The sequence below is a fragment of the Rana temporaria genome, chromosome 7, assembly GCF_905171775.1.
Source record: "Rana temporaria chromosome 7, aRanTem1.1, whole genome shotgun sequence".
NCBI lineage: Eukaryota > Metazoa > Chordata > Amphibia > Anura > Ranidae > Rana > Rana temporaria.
In genome coordinates this window covers 1,260,061-1,278,800 of record NC_053495.1, presented here as the reverse complement: position 1 = coordinate 1,278,800, position 18,740 = coordinate 1,260,061, and the positions used below count along the sequence as shown (strand labels likewise).

The 18,740-nt window shown below is 54.5% G+C and overlaps 1 protein-coding gene across 8 annotated transcripts in view; it reads left to right on the top strand.

Annotated features, from left to right (window-relative positions):
• The window catches only part of ITPR1 (inositol 1,4,5-trisphosphate receptor type 1), a 208,280-nt gene that overhangs the window by 111,751 nt on the left and 77,789 nt on the right, over positions 1-18,740 (top strand). For 4 of the 8 annotated variants that reach the window (XM_040358649.1, XM_040358647.1, XM_040358644.1 and 1 more), the window contains 7 exons: positions 1,438-1,563; positions 1,692-1,820; positions 2,966-3,086; positions 3,787-3,971; positions 5,282-5,430; positions 6,916-7,027; positions 10,880-10,912. In XM_040358649.1, coding sequence (XP_040214583.1) covers positions 1,438-1,563; positions 1,692-1,820; positions 2,966-3,086; positions 3,787-3,971; positions 5,282-5,430; positions 6,916-7,027; positions 10,880-10,912 — 855 coding nt within the window. The remainder of the gene's footprint in view (positions 1-1,437; positions 1,564-1,691; positions 1,821-2,965; positions 3,087-3,786; positions 3,972-5,281; positions 5,431-6,915; positions 7,028-10,879; positions 10,913-18,740) is intronic. The other 4 variants (XM_040358648.1, XM_040358650.1, XM_040358646.1 and 1 more) reach the window with 1 other exon arrangement.

The following is an 18,740-nucleotide window of genomic DNA, read 5'->3' as shown; positions in this document are numbered from 1 at the left end:
GACAAATTGATACAATGTTTACACTTCACATTCCACTGATAAAGAATGTTCTAAAACTTGGCAGACTGCCCAGACTTTTGAGATAATTCTCTGCATACCAAAGATCAGGAAACAACTTTGTCCAGATCGCAACGGGAAATAAATCGCGATAACGATTCATGGTGATTAATCGCGCCGCTCTAAATCATGGCCTGTATATAGAGTATAGATGTCCCTATGTACATGTAAAGTGCACCTAGCAGCATGCGCAGTAATATCGGTGTCCCCCCTTCCAGGTATTTATTCCCTCCCACAGAGATCACGGGACCCCCCCCGACAATGCCTTCATCTGATCTCCTCTCCAAAAGGACAGCACCATCTTTCAGGCATCATCCAGGGTCGTCTACTTCCTGGATTGGCATGCCGACTAAGATGGCATTATCTTGTAAATCATAGTTCCCTGGCAGTTCTCGGGTGTTCCCAAATGTCTGATGTGACGGGAGTCACTTTGGGTGGGGGGGCCCGTGGAACACAGAATCCCTTGGGGGTGGAGACCCTTGTTTCAGCTCCCCGGTACCTCCTATGTGTAGGTCACCATGTGTGTCAGGCTGGGGGGGGGCCTGGACTGGCGGCTGGGGGGGGGCCTAAACTGGCGGCTGGGGGGGGGCCTGGACTGGCGGCTGGGGGGGCCCTGGACTGGTGGCTGGGGGGGTTGGGGGTAAGGCTGGCTGGGGGGCCCTGGACTGGCGGCTGGCTGGGGGGCCCTGGAGGGGACGGCTGGCTGGGGGGCCCTGGACTGGCGGCTGGCTGGGGGTCAGGCTGGCTGCTGGGGGGCTTGGACGGTGGAATGGGGGCGCCCTGGACTGGGGGGGGGGTCAGGCTGGCTGCTGGGGGTCCTGGACTGGCGGCTGGGGGGGGGGGGGTCAGGCTGGCGGCTGGGGGGGCCCGGTCTGGCGGCTGGGGGGGCCCGGTCTCTCCCGGTTTGGTACCTTATGCCTTGTTTCCACTGCACGGATCGGTTCGGGTCAGAAAGAATGGAGCGGTTAGAATGGGACCGGTCTATTCTGCAGAGCATTTCCACTGCAAATCGGACCATCCGGGACCATGCAAGGTTTAGAAAAAAAACCTAGCACGTCCACCAATCAGTGAGATGTATTTGTAGGTCCGCCCTAATGGAACCGTTCCATTCTCTATGGCCCCACATCTGAAGCAGGACCCAGAATGGTCCGGTACGGTTCGCTTTTATGGCACGCTTTCATAATGGAAACACCCAAAAAAGCGAACCGAACCGATCCGCTCAGTGGAAACGAGGCTTTACTGTGCAGGAGGCATTCTTAAAGAAAAATCCGAACACATTGACATGTAAATAAATGATATTGATTTGTAATTCTCAGGATTGTATTGATCTGCAGATCGGTTTCCTTTGTGAATCTTCTCCTCCGATCTCTCTCCCCGCAGGTGAAGATCGCCTATATAAACTTCCTCAATCATTGCTATGTGGACACAGAGGTGGAGATGAAGGAGATCTATACCAGCAATCACATGTGGAAGCTGTTTGAGAATTTCCTGGTGGACGTCTGCAGGGTGAGATGGGGGGGGCGCTGTATGAAGATGACTGTAAAGCGTTGCGCACACTGACGGCGCCATGTGTGTGTGTATATATATATATATATAACTTGTATGATAATAACGGGGTGATGTTTGTGCTTTAGGTGTGTAACAGCACGAGCGACAGGAAACACGCGGACTGCGTCCTGGAGAGATACGTGACGGAAACCGTGATGAGCATCATAAACACCTTCTTCAGCTCCCCCTTCTCCGATCAGAGCACCACGCTGCAGGTCAGGTGGAGGTTTTATGGGGACCAGCATTTTATTTATTGGGAAGGGGGAGGGGCAACCTTCCTTGGTAAATACAGGAGGGTCTGTGGGATGTTTAAGGTGCAAGTATTGATACAGTGATCTAGGATAGTATAACATTTTATTTAAACAATGATATAAATGTGTCTAAAAACAGTTCTACAGCAAGCATAGTGTAATCCTTAGGGGTACAGCAAATTAGATGGAGACACAACATGTTTCGCCCACAAACTAGGCTTCCTCAGGGGGATGCTGTCCTCTTGCAGCATATGTCTTCCCAGTCGTTAAACATATATACTACATGTAATGATAATTCAGGCAGTCTGCAACAGCCACAGAAAACCAAGAACTACAGGTGGCCTTAGGAGGCATTCAAGGACTAGAAACAATAGTTTGCAAGTACTGGGGGGGGTGGGGAGATGCATTGTGTACTGGGGGGTGGGGGGATTGTACTGGGGTGTGGGGGGGATGCATTGTGTACTGGGGGGTGGGGGATTGTACTGGGGGTGGGGGAGATGCATTGTGTACTGGGGGGGAATAAAATCATACCGAACTTTTAGACATGAATGTCCTGGTTTATTGATGTAACCCGTCTGGTCCTGTTGGGTGTCTGTGGTCCTGTTGGGTGTCTGTGGTCCTGTTGGGTGTCTGTGGTCCTGTTGGGTGTCTGTGGTCCTGTTGGGTGTCTGTGGTCCTGTTGGGTGTCTGTGGTCCTGTTGGGTGTCTGTGGTCCTGTTGGGTGTCTGTGGTCCTGTTGGGTGTCTGTGGTACTGTTGGGTGTCTGTGGTCCTGTTGGGTGTCTGTGGTCCTGTTGGGTGTCTGTGGTCCTGTTGGGTGTCTGTGGTCCTGTTGGGCGGTCCTGTTGGGTGTCTGTGGTCCCTGTTGGGTGTCTGTGGTCCCTGTTGGGTGTCTGTGGTCCCTGTTGGGTGTGGGTGGTCCCTGTTGGGTGTGGGTGGTCCCTGTTGGGTGTGGGTGGTCCCTGTTGGGTGTGGGTGGTCCCTGTTGGGTGTGGGTGGTCCCTGTTGGGTGTGGGTGGTCCCTGTTGGGTGTGGGTGGTCCCTGTTGGGTGTCGGTGAAGGAAGAACAGACTTACCCATTTTTAGGAATCTTCCTCTTTGTATCCTTAGACCCGGCAGCCGGTGTTTGTTCAGCTCCTACAAGCCGTGTTCCGGGTCTATCACTGCGGTTGGCTCATTCCATCACAGAAGGCCTCGGTGGAGAGTTGTATTCGAGTTTTGTCTGATGTGGGTGAGTGGATTGGGGGGTCACTGGGGGTTGGGTGGATTGGGTGGTCACTGGGGGTTGGGTGAGTGGATTGGGGGGTCACTGGGGGTTGGGTGAGTGGATTGGGGGGTCACTGGGGGTTGGGTGGGTGGATTGGGGTCACTGGGGGTTGGGTGAAGTGTGAATTCCTCCCAAATGCGGCCCTTTCGGGGTTCGGCAAACCGCCACATTGGGCAGTTCACCCGTCCGCATTCCCTGCTGCCGAAACATAAACAGCCGGAAATCGCTGGTGACCAAGTAAGGGGGGGGGGGGTGGTTGGGGTCACCACTGCTGTTTGCTTTGCCACCATGGTGGGGATCTGTCATTTGTGGATGAAGTGCAGCCGGGAGATCTCATTGGGCGGCGGGTTTTTGAGGTTCACATGGTAAGGCAGTGGATTGGTTTTATGAATTGTAAACGCCTGCCTGAGCCTTTATTACATCGGCCTTTAAGAAATCCCAAATAGTGCTGCCCGCCATTGAAGTCTATAGAAGCCACAGCTAAGTTGGGGGTTCACAGACTTCCTGTTGGTGTTGGCCAGGTGGGCTCCATCTATAGGCATTACCATGGAGGGAGGAGATTGTCTGGCAGATGTACCGGCGTTTGTTGACCAAACCGTAACGCAGATCATTTGCAGGAAACTCGCCGACGGCTTCTTTTATGATTATTTTTTATGTTTTGCAGCGAAGAGCCGCGCCATAGCCATCCCTGTCGATCTGGACAGCCAGGTGAACAACTTGTTCCTGAAAAGCCATAATATCGTGCAGAAGACGGCCATGAGTTGGCGCATGACGGCTAGAAATGCCGCCCGGCGCGATTCCGTGCTGACAGCGTCCCGGGACTATCGCAATATTATCGAACGACTGCAGGTAATGGGTGAATAATCTGTGCGGATCGGATCTCGATCGGCTCACTTCTGTGAATGTTGTGAATGTTGTGGAAAATTGTCTTGGGGGGGGTGTCTTGCCCACTGCTGTCCTCAAGGCTCACACATTTTGGTTACTCTTGTTCCGCCATGTCCATCCAGACGCATTTTTCTGCACATCACCTCAATTGTGATAATGGCGGCGAGCTGTGATTTTTAGCGGGACTGCGACGGCGGACAAATCTGCCCCAAGTGACACTTTTTGGTGACCATTGACATCTATTCAGAGATCAGTGCTACAAAAATGCATTGTATAAATGTCACTGGCAGGGGGCGATCAAGGGGTTAAGTGTTCCCTGGGAGGTGTTTCGAGTTGCCCCCCACTTCCTCCATTGGCCAGAAATATGGAGGTGCCCCCACTTCCTTTATTGGCCATCAATATTGAGTTGCCCCCACTTCCTTTATTGGCCATCAATATTGAGTTGCCCCACGTCCTCCATTGGCCATTAATATTGAGTTGCCCCACTTCCCCCATTGGCCAGTAATATGGAGTTTCCCCACTTCCCCCATTGGCCAGTAATGAGGAAGTGGGGGGCAAGTGGGGAAACTCCATATTACTGGCCAATGGGGGAAGTGGGGCAACTCAATATTGATGGCCAATGGAGGAAGTGGGGGCACCTCCATAGTTAATGGCCAATAGAGGAAGTTGGGCACCTCCGTATTACTGGCCAATGGAGGAAGTGGGGGCACCTCCATATTACTGGCCAATGGGGGAAATGGGGCAACTCCATATTACTAGCCAATGGGGGAAGTGGGGGCAACTCCATAATTGTCTGGTTTTGGAATGGGGGTGTCCAACAAGCTCCGAGATGTGATGGCCATGTGGATTCAAACATTTATCTATTGTGTATTTAAAAAAATAAGTTTAATATAATATTTTTTATTTCTTGTACACTTTTTTGGGGACTTTGGTAAATGTTTAATGGGTGGGGGGGGGGGGAGAGAATGTTTAATGGGTGGGGGGGGGGGGATGTTTAATGGGTGGGGTGGCTGAATGTAAAACATTTTCTAGGGTCTCGGAACCCCTTTAGTGCTCAGGAGCCACCTGAAGAAAATGTAAAGATTTCTTATAGTTACATTGTTACACTTTTTGTAGAAAATCTTTATAGTTCCTTCATAAGAAAAGTTGATACTTTATGGGATGAAGAATGTGCCCCCCCCCCCCCCGGTGTAGAGTTCCTCTTGTACGCACAGTGGGCACGCTCTGTATCCTCCTCGCTCCTCATTCGGGGATTCTGTGTCTCCTCTGTACAGGACATCGTGTCTTCATTAGAAGATCGGCTGCGTCCTTTGGTCCAAGCGGAACTTTCTGTCCTCGTGGACGTCTTGCACCGGCCGGAGCTCCTGTTTCCAGAACACACGGAGGCCCGGAAGAAATGCGAGAGCGGACAGTTTATCTGCAAGTGAGTGTCAGCTCTGTTGGCAAACAAGGGATTGGTTTTCCTCGAAGTCCAGAAGAATTGTTTTATCGGAAATATAATCCCAAACTACAAATTCTGCTGCTTGTTGTAAAACAAAATACAAATTTCAATGTCGCCAACAGTCACCTGTGCGCCCCCCGCAGGGGAAATGGCATCCAATCCCAGACCCCGGAGGGATATTCAAGCTCTTCAGAGGGGGGGTTGGTAGTAATTTTATTCCTGATGGAGGAGCGGCTCCCCTCGTATTTTTAGGGCTTCCTTTACCTTTCCTGAAGACAATGGGACTTTATAAGAGATGATTCTAGGCATACCTAGGATGGTATGGGCGCCCCCTCTAGCACGAGCGTGCTCCCCCTCTAGCATCGGTATCCCCCTCCAGCATAAGCGCTCGCTGCCTCTAGTATGAATGTGTGCCCCCTCTAGCATGAGTGTCCCCCTCTAGCATGGGCACTTCCCCCTCTAGCATGGGCACTTCCCCCTCTATCATGGGCGCTTCCCCCTCTAGCATGGGTGTCCCCACCCACATCCCCCTCTAGCATGGGCACTCACTGCCTCTAGTATGGGTGCCCCCCCCTCGCTTCCCCCTCTAGCATGGGCGCTTCCCCCCACTAGCATGGCCCTTTCCCCCCACTGCCCCCTCTAGCATGGGTGCTTCCCCCCACTAGCATGGGCCCTTTCCCCCACTGCCCCCTCTAGTATGGATGTGCCCCTACTGCCCCCTCTAGCATGGGTGTTGTCCCATCCCCCTCACTGCCCCCTCCAGTATGGGTGCCCCCCCTCGCTTCTCCCTCTAGCATGGGCGCCTCCCCCTCTAGCATGGGCACTTCCCCCACTGCCCCCTCTAGCATGGGTGCCCCCACTGACTGCCCCCTCTTGTATGGATGTGCCCCTTCTAGCATGGGTGTTGTCCCGTCCCCTCTCACTGCCCCCTCTAGCATGGGCACTTCCCCCATAAGGATGGGTGCCCCCTCTAGTATGGATGTGCCCCTACTGCCCCCTCTAGCATGGGTGCCCCCCTCACTGCCCCCTCTAGCATGGGGCCCCCCCTGACCTTTGCCCCCTCTTGTAGCCTCCTTCAGAACAGACACTGCATACAGGGGTAGGTAAGTGCCCCTTACCCATTTCCCACATAGAGTTGAATACAATAGTTATGAATCTCCTCCGATGTAAATCCTCGTCCTTCGCAGGGACCAGCAGCCCCACCCCCACCAAAGTTCCCCCAACCGATGGATCATCTGCACTGCGGAGCATCGGGGACCCCGAGTGATGTCATTGCCCAGATTGGGGAATCTCCCGGGACCCCCCCACTCTGCATTACAGCAGCCAGGAATTCAAGCCGGCGATTGGCTGAAGTAGTTTGGGGTGGGGGGGGGGGTCAGTGAACAAGTCTGACCTGAACCCCAGGAATCCTCCCCCCGCCCCTCTTATTTCCCGCCATGGTCTGATTTCACGCTTTTCTCTTTCCAGGCTGATAAGACACACGAAGCAGCTCCTGGAGGAGAACGAGGAGAAGTTGTGCATTAAAGTCCTTCAGACGCTGAGAGAGATGATGGCCAAAGACCGCGGCTTCGGTGACAAGGTACCCGCCATTGGCTGTGCGCCGACCCGCCGGGGGGGGCGCCCCTAGCTTGTTACATTAGATGGGCCGTGTAGGTAAAAAGAACCCGACATTCCAGAGCAGCATCAGTAAACTGCTCTACAATGGGATTGCATACATCCCGTTCATTCTGTGTTTGGCTCTTCCATTCAGTGCAGCAGAATTCTCCTAGAACTCTAATCTAGAAAGAAAAGCGAATTGACCGTTTCTGTCAGGGATGTGATGTGCTCTTTATTGATCTCTTCTATGATTCTGATACACCGGGGGAGATTTACTAATACTGGAGAGAGCAGAATCTCTGCCTGGGAGCCAATCAGCTTCCGGCTTTTATGATCAAATCTTAAAGGGCAGCTCCACTTTTTTCGAGGAAAATCCTTCTTCCCTCTGGATCACCTCTGTACATTACAAGGATTATAACGGATTCCTTCCATTCGATATTCTGAATAAATCCCTCGGTGTCCAGGCGGGAAAGGGAATTTTAATGGGAGTGGCTTCATAATGGGCGCTTCCCCTCTAGCATGGGTGTCCCCACCCACATCCCCCTCTAGCATGGGTGTCCCCACCCACATCCCCCTCTAGCATGGGTGTCCCCACCCACATCCCCCTCTAGCATGGGTGTCCCCACCCACATCCCCCTCTAGCATGGGCACTTCCCGCCTCTAGTATGGGAACCACGACGCACGACCACGCAATTGTCAGTTAAAGCGTGAGAGTGCCGGATCGCAGAAAGTGGCCCCGGTCCTTAAGCTGCATAATGGTCCGGGGCTGAAGTGGTTAAAGAAGCTGATCTTGGAAGCTGATTGGCTGCACCAGATTCTGCCGCCATGGACTGAAACTCTCCGGTTGTAGTAAATCTCCTCCCACTGATTTGAAATAAGTTCAGCCGGTGGCTCCGCCCCGGCACCGCCCATGATGGGGATCTCTATAAAGGCGGCAAAGTCGGCCATTTATTTTGGCTTCCAGGAGGCGCCAATTCTCGCGCCGCAGCCAACGCGGCACTTGTAGATCCCCAGCAGCTAAAGAGACGGGAAGGGGTTAATTGGCTGCACTTCCCAAAGCCGCCACTAGATGGTAGGCTGTCACCGCTGTGCCCCGACCTCCCATTAGATTCCCCCATTCTTGTGAATGGCGGCGGCGCCTCCGGTGATGAAATGTCGCCGGAAACTGTTTTTTATGAGCCAAAGTTTTAATTTTTAGGAAGTTTTAAAAGTGATCCTTATAAAAAAATAAAATAAAAAGCTACTTTTGTGGCGTGCCGGTGAAATGAGCCGCCATTGGAGGACGTCTCCGATCTTCATGGGACCCTCCGAAATGCTCCATCGACTTCTAGAGCGCCGAACGCAATCTTACTAAAGGGCCGCTATTAAAACGACTGGCAAGTGAGAGGGCCGCCATTGATTGGGCGCGAGCGATGGAACATTTTCCTGTTTGTATCCATAGCGGAGCAAATACACTATAATACCAAAAGTATTGGGACGCCTGATATACACACTATAATACCAAAAGTATTGGGACGCCTGATATACACACTATAATACCAAAAGTATTGGGACGCCTGATATACACACTATAATACCAAAAGTATTGGGACGCCGGCCTTTACACACACATGACCTTTAATGACCCCCCCAGTCTTAGTCCGGAGGGTTCACGCCCCTAAACCTTGTGGACGGCCTTCCCAGAAGAGGTGGAGCTGTTATAGCTGCAAAGGGCGGAGCCAACTCAATATTGAACCCTCTGGACTAAGACTGGGGGGGTCATTAAAGGTCACGTGTGTGTTAAGACCGGCGTCCCAATACTTGTGACAATATAGTGTATATATCAGGCGTCCCAATACTTTTGGTATTATAGTGTATGTGCTCCGCTATGGATACAAACAAACATTTTCCACTGCTCACGGCCAATCTAAGTGGGCAAATGTATACAATCTGCAGGGGAGCCAATCCGTATTTCCCCCCCTTGTACATCAAATCGGGGCTCTTGCGATGGTAGGAAGGGGGTGTATATATACTGTATACACGTACAAGGGACACGATACTGGTACGACGCAATCAGGGAGGCGGAGATGGTCGGCAACCTCGGCCCAGGAGACATTGCAAGATCCCGACCATCACAGGCATGACTCCTAGAGGCAGAGGGATGATGGGATTTGTAGTTTCACCACAGCTAGAGATCCGAGGTTGCCTCCCCCTTACCCGTTGGACCAATGTCCCCGCTGGTTTGTGCAGTCGCCAGCTTCTTTGAGAGAATGAGCGGGGGGTGGGGCTGTGATCTGAGGGGTAATGAATACGGCACATCACTTGGGGGGCGGGGTCTATTTATAAAACATTTATTTCATGTGAAGCATTTGGGCTTTGTTCTGTTATTTTCTTCTAATAGAGCACCTGTACTGACAGCACCTGTACTGACAGCACCTGTACTGACAGCACCTGTACTGACAGCACCTGTACTGACAGCACCTGTACTGACAACACCTGCACTGACAACACCTGCACTGACAACACCTGCACTGACAACACCTGCACTGACAACACCTGCACTGACAACGCCTGCACTGACAACGCCTGCACTGACAACGCCTGCACTGACAACGCCTGCACTGACAACGCCTGCACTGACAACGCCTGCACTGACAACGCCTGCACTGACAACGCCTGCACTGACAACGCCTGCACTGACAACACCTGCACTGACAACGCCTGCACTGACAACGCCTGCACTGACAACGCCTGCACTGACAACGCCTGCACTGACAACGCCTGCACTGACAACGCCTGCACTGACAACGCCTGCACTGACAACGCCTGCACTGACAACGCCTGCACTGACAACGCCTGCACTGACAACGCCTGCACTGACAACGCCTGCACTGACAACGCCTGCACTGACAACGCCTGCACTGACAACGCCTGCACTGACAACGCCTGCACTGACAACGCCTGCACTGACAACGCCTGCACTGACAACGCCTGCACTGACAACGCCTGCACTGACAACGCCTGCACTGACAACGCCTGCACTGACAACGCCTGCACTGACAACGCCTGCACTGACAACGCCTGCACTGACAACGCCTGCACTGACAACGCCTGCACTGACAACGCCTGCACTGACAACGCCTGCACTGACAACGCCTGCACTGACAACGCCATCTAGTGGTCAGAATGTGTTCTTTTTATGAAATACTTGAATAAGAACAATGTAGCTTTTTGGCCACTAGATGGCGGTGATACGGAATGAATCTCATAGAAGAAATCTGAAGCACTCTCATATCAAAGCGAGTTTCTCCATAGAAGTCAATGGAAATGAAAATAACTTGTTCTGCATTGACTTCTATGGCATGCAATACCGCATGTGGCCTGGGGTCGGCGGGGGGGTACGCCGGAGAGCATCGGAGACACTCGGAAAGGCCAGAGGACACCTCGGCTGAACTCGGGGAAAACCTCAAAGGCTCAAACTGAGTATTTACGAGATTTTCCGAACAGCACCACTCGGCTCTGGCACTCCCCCGCCACCTCAGGCCAAACGCGGTATTGCACACCGCTTTGTGAGGCGACACTCGCAAACTGAGTCAGGATTTAAAAAAATTGTACGTATTGCGACACGCACGTTCTTCGCAATCCGAGGTTCCCCTGTACCGGAATTCCTAAATCTAAGCTGGCTCTAGTGATTGTCTGTCCCGGGACTGATAGTGTTGTGGCACCACAAGTCCCAGCAAGCCCAGGAGACGCAGGTCTCGGATTGGTGCAAGGGACCCCATGTGATTGTTGTGGGCGGTCACGGGGGAGGGGTTGAGTGTGGAGATCTAATGCAATGCTCTTTCCTCTCTTTCAGCTTGTAGCCATTGACGTTGTGGAAAGTTCTGAGGTTGTGACCCGTCTGTCCCCCCCCCCCCCCCCGCCCCCACTACTCCTCCATTTCCTTCCCTATTCTCCTCTCTGTAGGGTTGTGTGTCTTCCCTGAGCTCCCCCCCCCTCACCCATCCCCCCCCTTGTGAGTTCTGGTTCTCTGAGGGTCACATGGCACAACTCCGGGTTCAGAACCGCAAGACGGCGCCGCCAGGTGGTCATGTGTGGGAATTATTATTATTGGGTTCATTCATCTCGCTACAATCTACTGGTCGTGTACCGGGGGTGGTGGGTAGAAGATTTAGTGGGGGTTCCCTTGAGGGGGGGTTTCCATGGGGGAAGGGCTCCTCTGGGTGGCGCCTCTCTGCCTTGGTTGGATTTTCAATTCATATTGGTCTCTGCAGCCCAGTCCAGGGCCTTCGAATGCTTCCTTATGAGGATATATGGGGGCCGGATGGAGGGACGGGGGCCAGATGGACGGACGGGGGCCAGATGGACGGGCGGGGGCCGGATGGACGGACGGGGGTAAAAATATAATTATTGGAGGGGTAACTGAACCTTGGAATGGGGGGGTTCCTGTTGGCTTTTTGCATGTTAGATGATTGAAGAGTCGGGAACGTTCTGAGAAACCTTCAGACCTGGTAAATTGGGGGTCCTGCACTCTGGACTGGCTACTATGGGGGAGGGGCCACACTTCTTATAGGGATATTGGGGGGGGGGGGGTTGGGGTACCCTTATTTTAAAGCTCTTTACATTTATTGGAAGAGGGACTTTGATGGAGAAGACCTGCGGAAGTACCCCCCCCCCCCTCCTCCTGCAGACTACCAACCTTTGGACAGTTCTTATCACTCATAACACTTGTAAAGCTCCTCAGACATGGGGGGGGGGGGGGGGCTGGTGACTCCGGTTCCTACACTAATGACTTTATTGCTCCGCCATAAAATAACAAATTCTGCTCTAAAGGTGTCCCTGTGGGGGGGGGGTGTATATTGATGACTCATTTCCAGTTATGAGCTCCACCTCTCTCCTGGTCCTCACCTGGAACCAGCACATGGCATGCAAAGTCTGAACTGTGTGCTTCTACCTGGTCAGTATGTGTTTGCCAAGTTGGTGCGGACCCCCTGATCAACCCTCCCCTGTCTGCCTGGTCCAATCTCTCTACCCCCCCCCCCTCCCCCCTCTTGGGTAGTAAAGCCAAGATTGCAATGTTGGGTCTGGAACTTCTAATAATTAGTCGGCAGTGACCTCATCCATATGTCCTCATCTTCTAAAGAGAACCTGTCAGGACAGCTGTAACCTTTCACCTTTTGACATGCCTGCCCTGCCCTGGTGGCTGCCTTTGCCCGAGTCAAAGAGGAAGTTCTGGTCTCCCGGGAAGGGGTCCTCTGCCCCTCCCTGGTCTCCCGGGAAGGGGTTTTCTCGCCCTCCCTGGTCTCCCGGGAAGGGGTCCCTCTCGCCCCTCCCTGGTCTCCCCGAAAGAGGTAGTCTCCCCCCTCCCTGGTCTCCCGGGAAGGGGTCCCTCTCGCCCCTCCCTGGTCTCCCCGAAAGAGGTAGTCTCCCCCCTCCCTGGTCTCCCGGGAAGGGGTTTTCTCGCCCTGGTCTCCCGGGAAGGGGTCCCTCTCGCCCCTCCCTGGTCTCCCGGGAAGAGGTCCTCTCGCCCCTCCCTGGTCTCCCCGAAAGAGGTAGTCTCCCCCCTCCCTGGTCTCCCGGGAAGGGGTCCTCTCCCCCCTCCCTGGTCTCCTAGGAAGGGGGTCCCCTCCCGCTCCCTGGTCTCCCGGGAAGGGGTCCTCTCGCCCCTCCCTAGTCTCCCGGGAAGGGGTCCTCTCGCCCCTCCTTGGTCTCCCGGGAAGGGGTTCCCTCGCCCCTCCCTGGTCTCCCCGGGAAGGGGTCCCCTCGCCCTCCCCTGGTCTCCCCGGGAAGGGGTCCCCTCGCCCTCGGGGGGGAGGGGCTGCAGGTGGATCGAACGTTTCCTCTGGGGGTCGGGAAATGTCGGTTTTCATCATTTCAGGTTTCAGCTCCTCGGGTTCCCTTTAAGGAATTCTTGTGGTGGTGAAATCGGACGGCCGGCTCTGGTGTTCCGCCTCCTCAGTTTGTCTTTCCATTATCTTGGCTGTCTGGTCTGTGTGTGAATCAGTGACCCCCTCCCCTCCCCCACAGGTCATACACCTCTCCTGCAGATTCTCTATTACTGTGACTCACAACATTGGAATCGTTCACCTCCGAGATCCCTGATAGAATCCGATTCTCCTCTGACCTCACACTCCTCTCCGAGATCCCTGATAGGACAGAATCCGATTCTCCTCTGACTGACCTCACACTCCTCTCCGAGATCCCTGATAGGACAGAATCCGATTCTCCTCTGACTGACCTCACACTCCTCTCCGAGATCCCTGATAGGACAGAATCCGATTCTCCTCTGACCTCACACTCCTCTCCGAGATCCCTGATAGGACAGAATCCGATTCTCCTCTGACCTCACACTCCTCATAGTGTCCATCTGAGAAGGTTCCGGAGTTCCTCATTTCTGATTGGTGGGGCAGATTCTCCCCCACACTTCCCATCACTGACCTTTCTCCGCCTCCACAGCCCACCTACCTGCAGCCTCCAATGTGACGACTCACCTAAGGGGGGACACAAAGCCGGATCTCTCATTATTCAGCCTTATTGGGTTCCTGTGGCCGGCTGGTCGGAGGTCTTTGTATTCTACATTATGGGGAGTTTCCTAATTCTTTCTTTATGGGTGTCAATGAGGAGGGTACACATGGTAGGTACATTGTGATGTCATAACATGGATAGAGGTTCACATCCCGACATACCTGAGCTGATGGGCTGACGATCCGCTGACTCATCTCTGCAATAAACTTCAGACTTCATCATGAAATGCGTATGGAGAGTCGCAGTTTATGGGTTTGTGAGTCACTGAACCAGATTTACACAAGTTACACCAACACCCAATACAACGTGTACTGTGTGAACCTGGGAGGGGGGGCACTGTGTGTGCTGGAGAGTGTAAACCAGGGGGGCGGTGTTTGCTGGAGTGTGTAAACCAGGGGGGCGGTGTTTGCTGGAGGGTGTAAACCAGGGGGGCGGTGTTTGCTGGAGAGTGTAAACCAGGGGGGCGGTGTTTGCTGGAGGGTGTAAACCAGGGGGGCGGTTTGCTGGAGAGTGTAAACCAGGGGGGCTGTGTGTGCTGGAGGGTGTAAACCAGGGGGGCGGTATGTGCTGGAGTGTGTAAACCAGGGGGGCGGTGTTTGCTGGAGTGTGTAAACCAGGGGGGCGGTGTTTGCTGGAGTGTGTAAACCAGGGGGCGGTGTGTGCTGGAGTGTAAACCAGGGGGGCGGTGTTTGCTGGAGAGTGTAAACCAGGGGGGCGGTGTTTGCTGGAGGGTGTAAACCAGGGGGGCGGTGTTTGCTGGAGAGTGTAAACCAGGGGGGGCGGTGTGTGCTGGAGTGTGTAAACCAGGGGGGCCGTGTTTGCTGGAGAGTGTAAACCAGGGGGGCTGTGTTTGCTGGAGAGTGTAAACCAGGGGGGCGGTGTTTGCTGGAGGGTGTAAACCAGGGGGGGCGGTGTTTGCTGGAGGGTGTAAACCAGGGGGGCGGTGTTTGCTGGAGAGTGTAAACCAGGGGGGCGGTGTTTGCTGGAGAGTGTAAACCAGGGGGGCGGTGTTTGCTGGAGGGTGTAAACCAGGGGGGGGCAGTGTTTGCTGGAGAGTGTAAACCAGGGGGGGGCGGTGTTTGCTGGAGAGTGTAAACCAGGGGGGCGGTGTTTGCTGGAGAGTGTAAACCAGGGGGGCGGTGTTTGCTGGAGAGTGTAAACCAGGGGGGGGCGGTGTTTGCTGGAGGGTGTAAACCAGGGGGGGGCGGTGTTTGCTGGAGAGTGTAAACCAGGGGGGCGGTGTTTGCTGGAGAGTGTAAACCAGGGGGGCGGTGTTTGCTGGAGAGTGTAAACCAGGGGGGCCGTGTTTGCTGGAGAGTGTAAACCAGGGGGGCTGTGTTTGCTGGAGAGTGTAAACCAGGGGGGCGGTGTTTGCTGGAGAGTGTAAACCAGGGGGGCGGTGTTTGCTGGAGGGTGTAAACCAGGGGGGGCGGTGTTTGCTGGAGAGTGTAAACCAGGGGGGCGGTGTTTGCTGGGGAGTGTAAACCAGGGGGGCGGTGTTTGCTGGATGGTGTAAACCAGGGGGGGCGGTGTTTGCTGGATGGTGTAAACCAGGGGGGGCGGTGTTTGCTGGGGAGTGTAAACCAGGGGGGCGGTGTTTGCTGGAGAGTGTAAACCAGGGGGGCGGTGTTTGCTGGAGGGTGTAAACCAGGGGGGGCAGTGTGTGCTGGAGGGTGTAAACCAGGGGGGCGGTGTTTGCTGGAGGGTGTAAACCAGGGGGGCGGTGTTTGCTGGAGGGTGTAAACCAGGGGGGCGGTGTTTGCTGGAGAGTGTAAACCAGGGGGGCGGTGTTTGCTGGAGGGTGTAAACCAGGGGGGGGCGGTGTTTGCTGGAGGGTGTAAACCAGGGGGGGGCGGTGTTTGCTGGAGAGTGTAAACCAGGGGGGCGGTGTTTGCTGGAGAGTGTAAACCAGGGGGGCGGTGTTTGCTGGAGAGTGTAAACCAGGGGGGCGGTGTTTGCTGGAGGGTGTAAACCAGGGGGGGGGGGTGTTTGCTGGAGAGTGTAAACCAGGGGGGGGGCGGTGTTTGCTGGAGAGTGTAAACCAGGGGGGCGGTGTTTGCTGGAGAGTGTAAACCAGGGGGGCTGTGTTTGCTGGAGGGTGTAAACCAGGGGGGCGGTGTTTGCTGGAGAGTGTAAACCAGGGGGGCGGTGTTTGCTGGAGGGTGTAAACCAGGGGGGCCGTGTTTGCTGGAGGGTGTAAACCAGGGGGGCGGTGTTTGCTGGAGAGTGTAAACCAGGGGGGCGGTGTTTGCTGGAGGGTGTAAACCAGGGGGGGGCGGTGTTTGCTGGGGAGTGTAAACCAGGGGGGCGGTGTTTGCTGGAGAGTGTAAACCAGGGGGGCGGTGTTTTCTGGAAGGTGTAAACCAGGGGGGCGGTGTTTGCTGGAGGGTGTAAACCAGGGGGGGGGGGTGTTTGCTGGAGGGTGTGAACCAGGGGGGCGGTGTTTGCTGGAGAGTGTAAACCAGGGGGGCGGTGTGTACTGGAGGGTGTAAACCAGGGGGGGGCGGTGTTTGCTGGAGGGTGTGAACCAGGGGGGGCGGTGTTTGCTGGAGAGTGTAAACCAGGGGGGCCGTGTGTACTGGAGGGTTTTTGCCTGAGGGTCAGACACCACAGCTACATTATAGGGAATTAATTGGGGGGGCTGTTGTAATAAATGATGTTTAGATGAAATTGGCGAATCAGCTGGAGGGGAACTCCGGGGGGGGGGGGGGGGAGACTTCATCAGGAGGAGACGGCTTTGAAATGTTTTGTCTGGTTTTTGTTGTATGATAAAAATCCTGGAAGTGTAATACAAGGAACTCCGTGATCTCGTGATACAATGGAGAGTTTGGTCTGTGATTGCAGATGAGTGAGCTAAAATGTATCCTTAGTGCTCGACGCGTTTCTGTTAGAAATGATTATTTAGATTTAGGGAAGAAAAAAGGACGCAGGATAATTAGATGGAGGGTGGTGGGGGAAGGTTATCATTTTGGAGGAGGTCTCCTTTACAGTGGACTGTGCGAGTGTGCCTTCTTGTTCCTTCCTTCCTTCCTTCCTTCCTTCCTTCCTTCCTTCCTTTCTTCCTTCCTCCTTCTTTCTTCTCCTCCTTCTCCCTCTTTCCTCTTCCTTCTTCCCTGAGCCCCCTCACCATCCTGCGATGTTGCACCAGAGTCTGGACTGCCTGGGCCATTGGCTCCCGCTGCTGTCAGTCAGTGAGCCAATGAGGAGAGAGAAGGGGGGGTGGGGCTGAACCACGGCTCTGTCTGATTGGACACAGAGCAGCGGATCAGCTCAGGGGTCCCCATAGTAAGCTGCTTGCTGTGGGGGGCACTCGGCAGGACAGGGGGGCCAGAAACTCCAGTGGGGGACCCAAGAAGAGGAGGATTGGGGCTGCTCTGTGCAAAACCATTACAGAGAGGAGGTAAAATTGGACTGTAATATCACTTTATTGGTATTTGCACACATGTAACAGGCGGCGTGTTTGAGGGGGGGGGGGGGGGGGGAGGATCTTGCACGTTCCCACGCTCGGTATAAAGAAGCCCTAAAGGAGAATTCCCCCTTTTACCAAAAAATTTCAAAAATGTGTAAAGTTGACTGTGATTGGTGGGTGGCGGCGGGGGCGATGCTCCTGCGGACTCTCTTCTCCGGCTCTTGCTCAGAACTGAGGTGTGGAGGAAATATCTGTAAAACTGAAATCCCTCTGCGGCTTCCGTTCCTCACTTGGATTGTAGAGAGTAAATATTTGCTGACGCACCGCGGAGCGACACAAAGTAGCGTCCAAACGGATCATTTATTGCACGATCACAACATAAGAGTGCAACATTTCAGTCACGCAGGACCCCTTCATCAGGCATGTGAAACGGTCACATGCCTGACGAAGGGGTCCTGCGTGACTCCGAAACGTGGCGCTAGTCACATGCCTGACAAAGGGGTCCTGCGTGACTCCGAAACGTGGCGCTAGTCACATGCCTGAAGGGGTCCTGCGTGACTCCGAAACTTGGCACTAGTCACATGCCTGACGAAGGGGTCCTGCGTGACTCCGAAACGTGGCGCTAGTCACATGCCTGACGAAGGGGTCCTGCGTGTCTCCGAAACGTGGCACTCTTAAGTTATCATGCAATAAAACGATCCGTTTGGACGCTACTTTGTGTCGATCGGCGCTGTCGGCAAATATCTACTCTGTCACTTGAACCCGTATCCAGCTGGCTGTTGCGGCGGCATCCAGGAATGTGTGTGATGGGAAGATGACGCATTTCTTGGAACGTATGCCGCAGCTTTGTGGGCGGAGCCATGCGTGACCGCGCATATTTCAAATTTGAAGGAAGCTGCAGGAGAAGAATCCTTCGGGGGGGGGGGGGGGGTCGGCCCCGGGGTTCGTATCGCACCCCAGATTTGGGTGAAAGGGGCCAATCCTGGTCAGAGTGACCTTTTACGTTGCGGCCCATGCGTTGTCTTAGTCATTGCAGTTGTTGGGCGGAGGGTGTGATGATGTCACAGCGGATGACCTCGCTCATTGACAAACCTTCCCGCTCACGACTTCCCCTTTATAAATATAGTCCGGGTGTCGGGAGGTTTATAATAAACTCGTCTCTGTGGGTGAAAGTTCTGCGTTTTGTCTGACACATTCTACCGACGCGTTTTATTTTCTCCTAATTTCCTTCTTCAAACCTCCAGAACTTGTAATGGTCCCAGAAGATGACGGGCGAGTCTCCCGGAGGGGCGTGACGGGCGAGTCTCCCGGGGGGGCGCGACGAGCGGTGCCTTTTTACCCCCCCCCCTGCGTCTCGGGCAACAGGGTGCCTTTTTACCCCCCCCTGCGTCTCGGGCAACAGGGTGCCTTTTTTACCCCCCCCTGCGTCTCGGGCAACAGGGTGCCTTTTTTACCCCCCCTGCGTCTCGGGACAGGGTGCCTTTTTACCCCCCCCCGCGTCTCGGGTAACAGGGTGCCTTTTTACCCCCCCTGCGTCTCGGGTAACAGGGTGCCTTTTTTACCCCCCCCCGCGTCTCGGGCAACAGGGTGCCTTTTTCCCCCCCCTGCGTCTCGGGCAACAGGGTGCCTTTTTACCCCCCCTGCGTCTCGGGCAACAGGGTGCCTTTTTACCCCCCCTGCGTCTCGGGCAACAGGGTGCCTTTTTACCCCCCTGCGTCTCGGGTAACAGGGTGCCTTTTTACCCCCTCTGCGTCTCGGGCAACAGGGTGCCTTTTTACCCCCC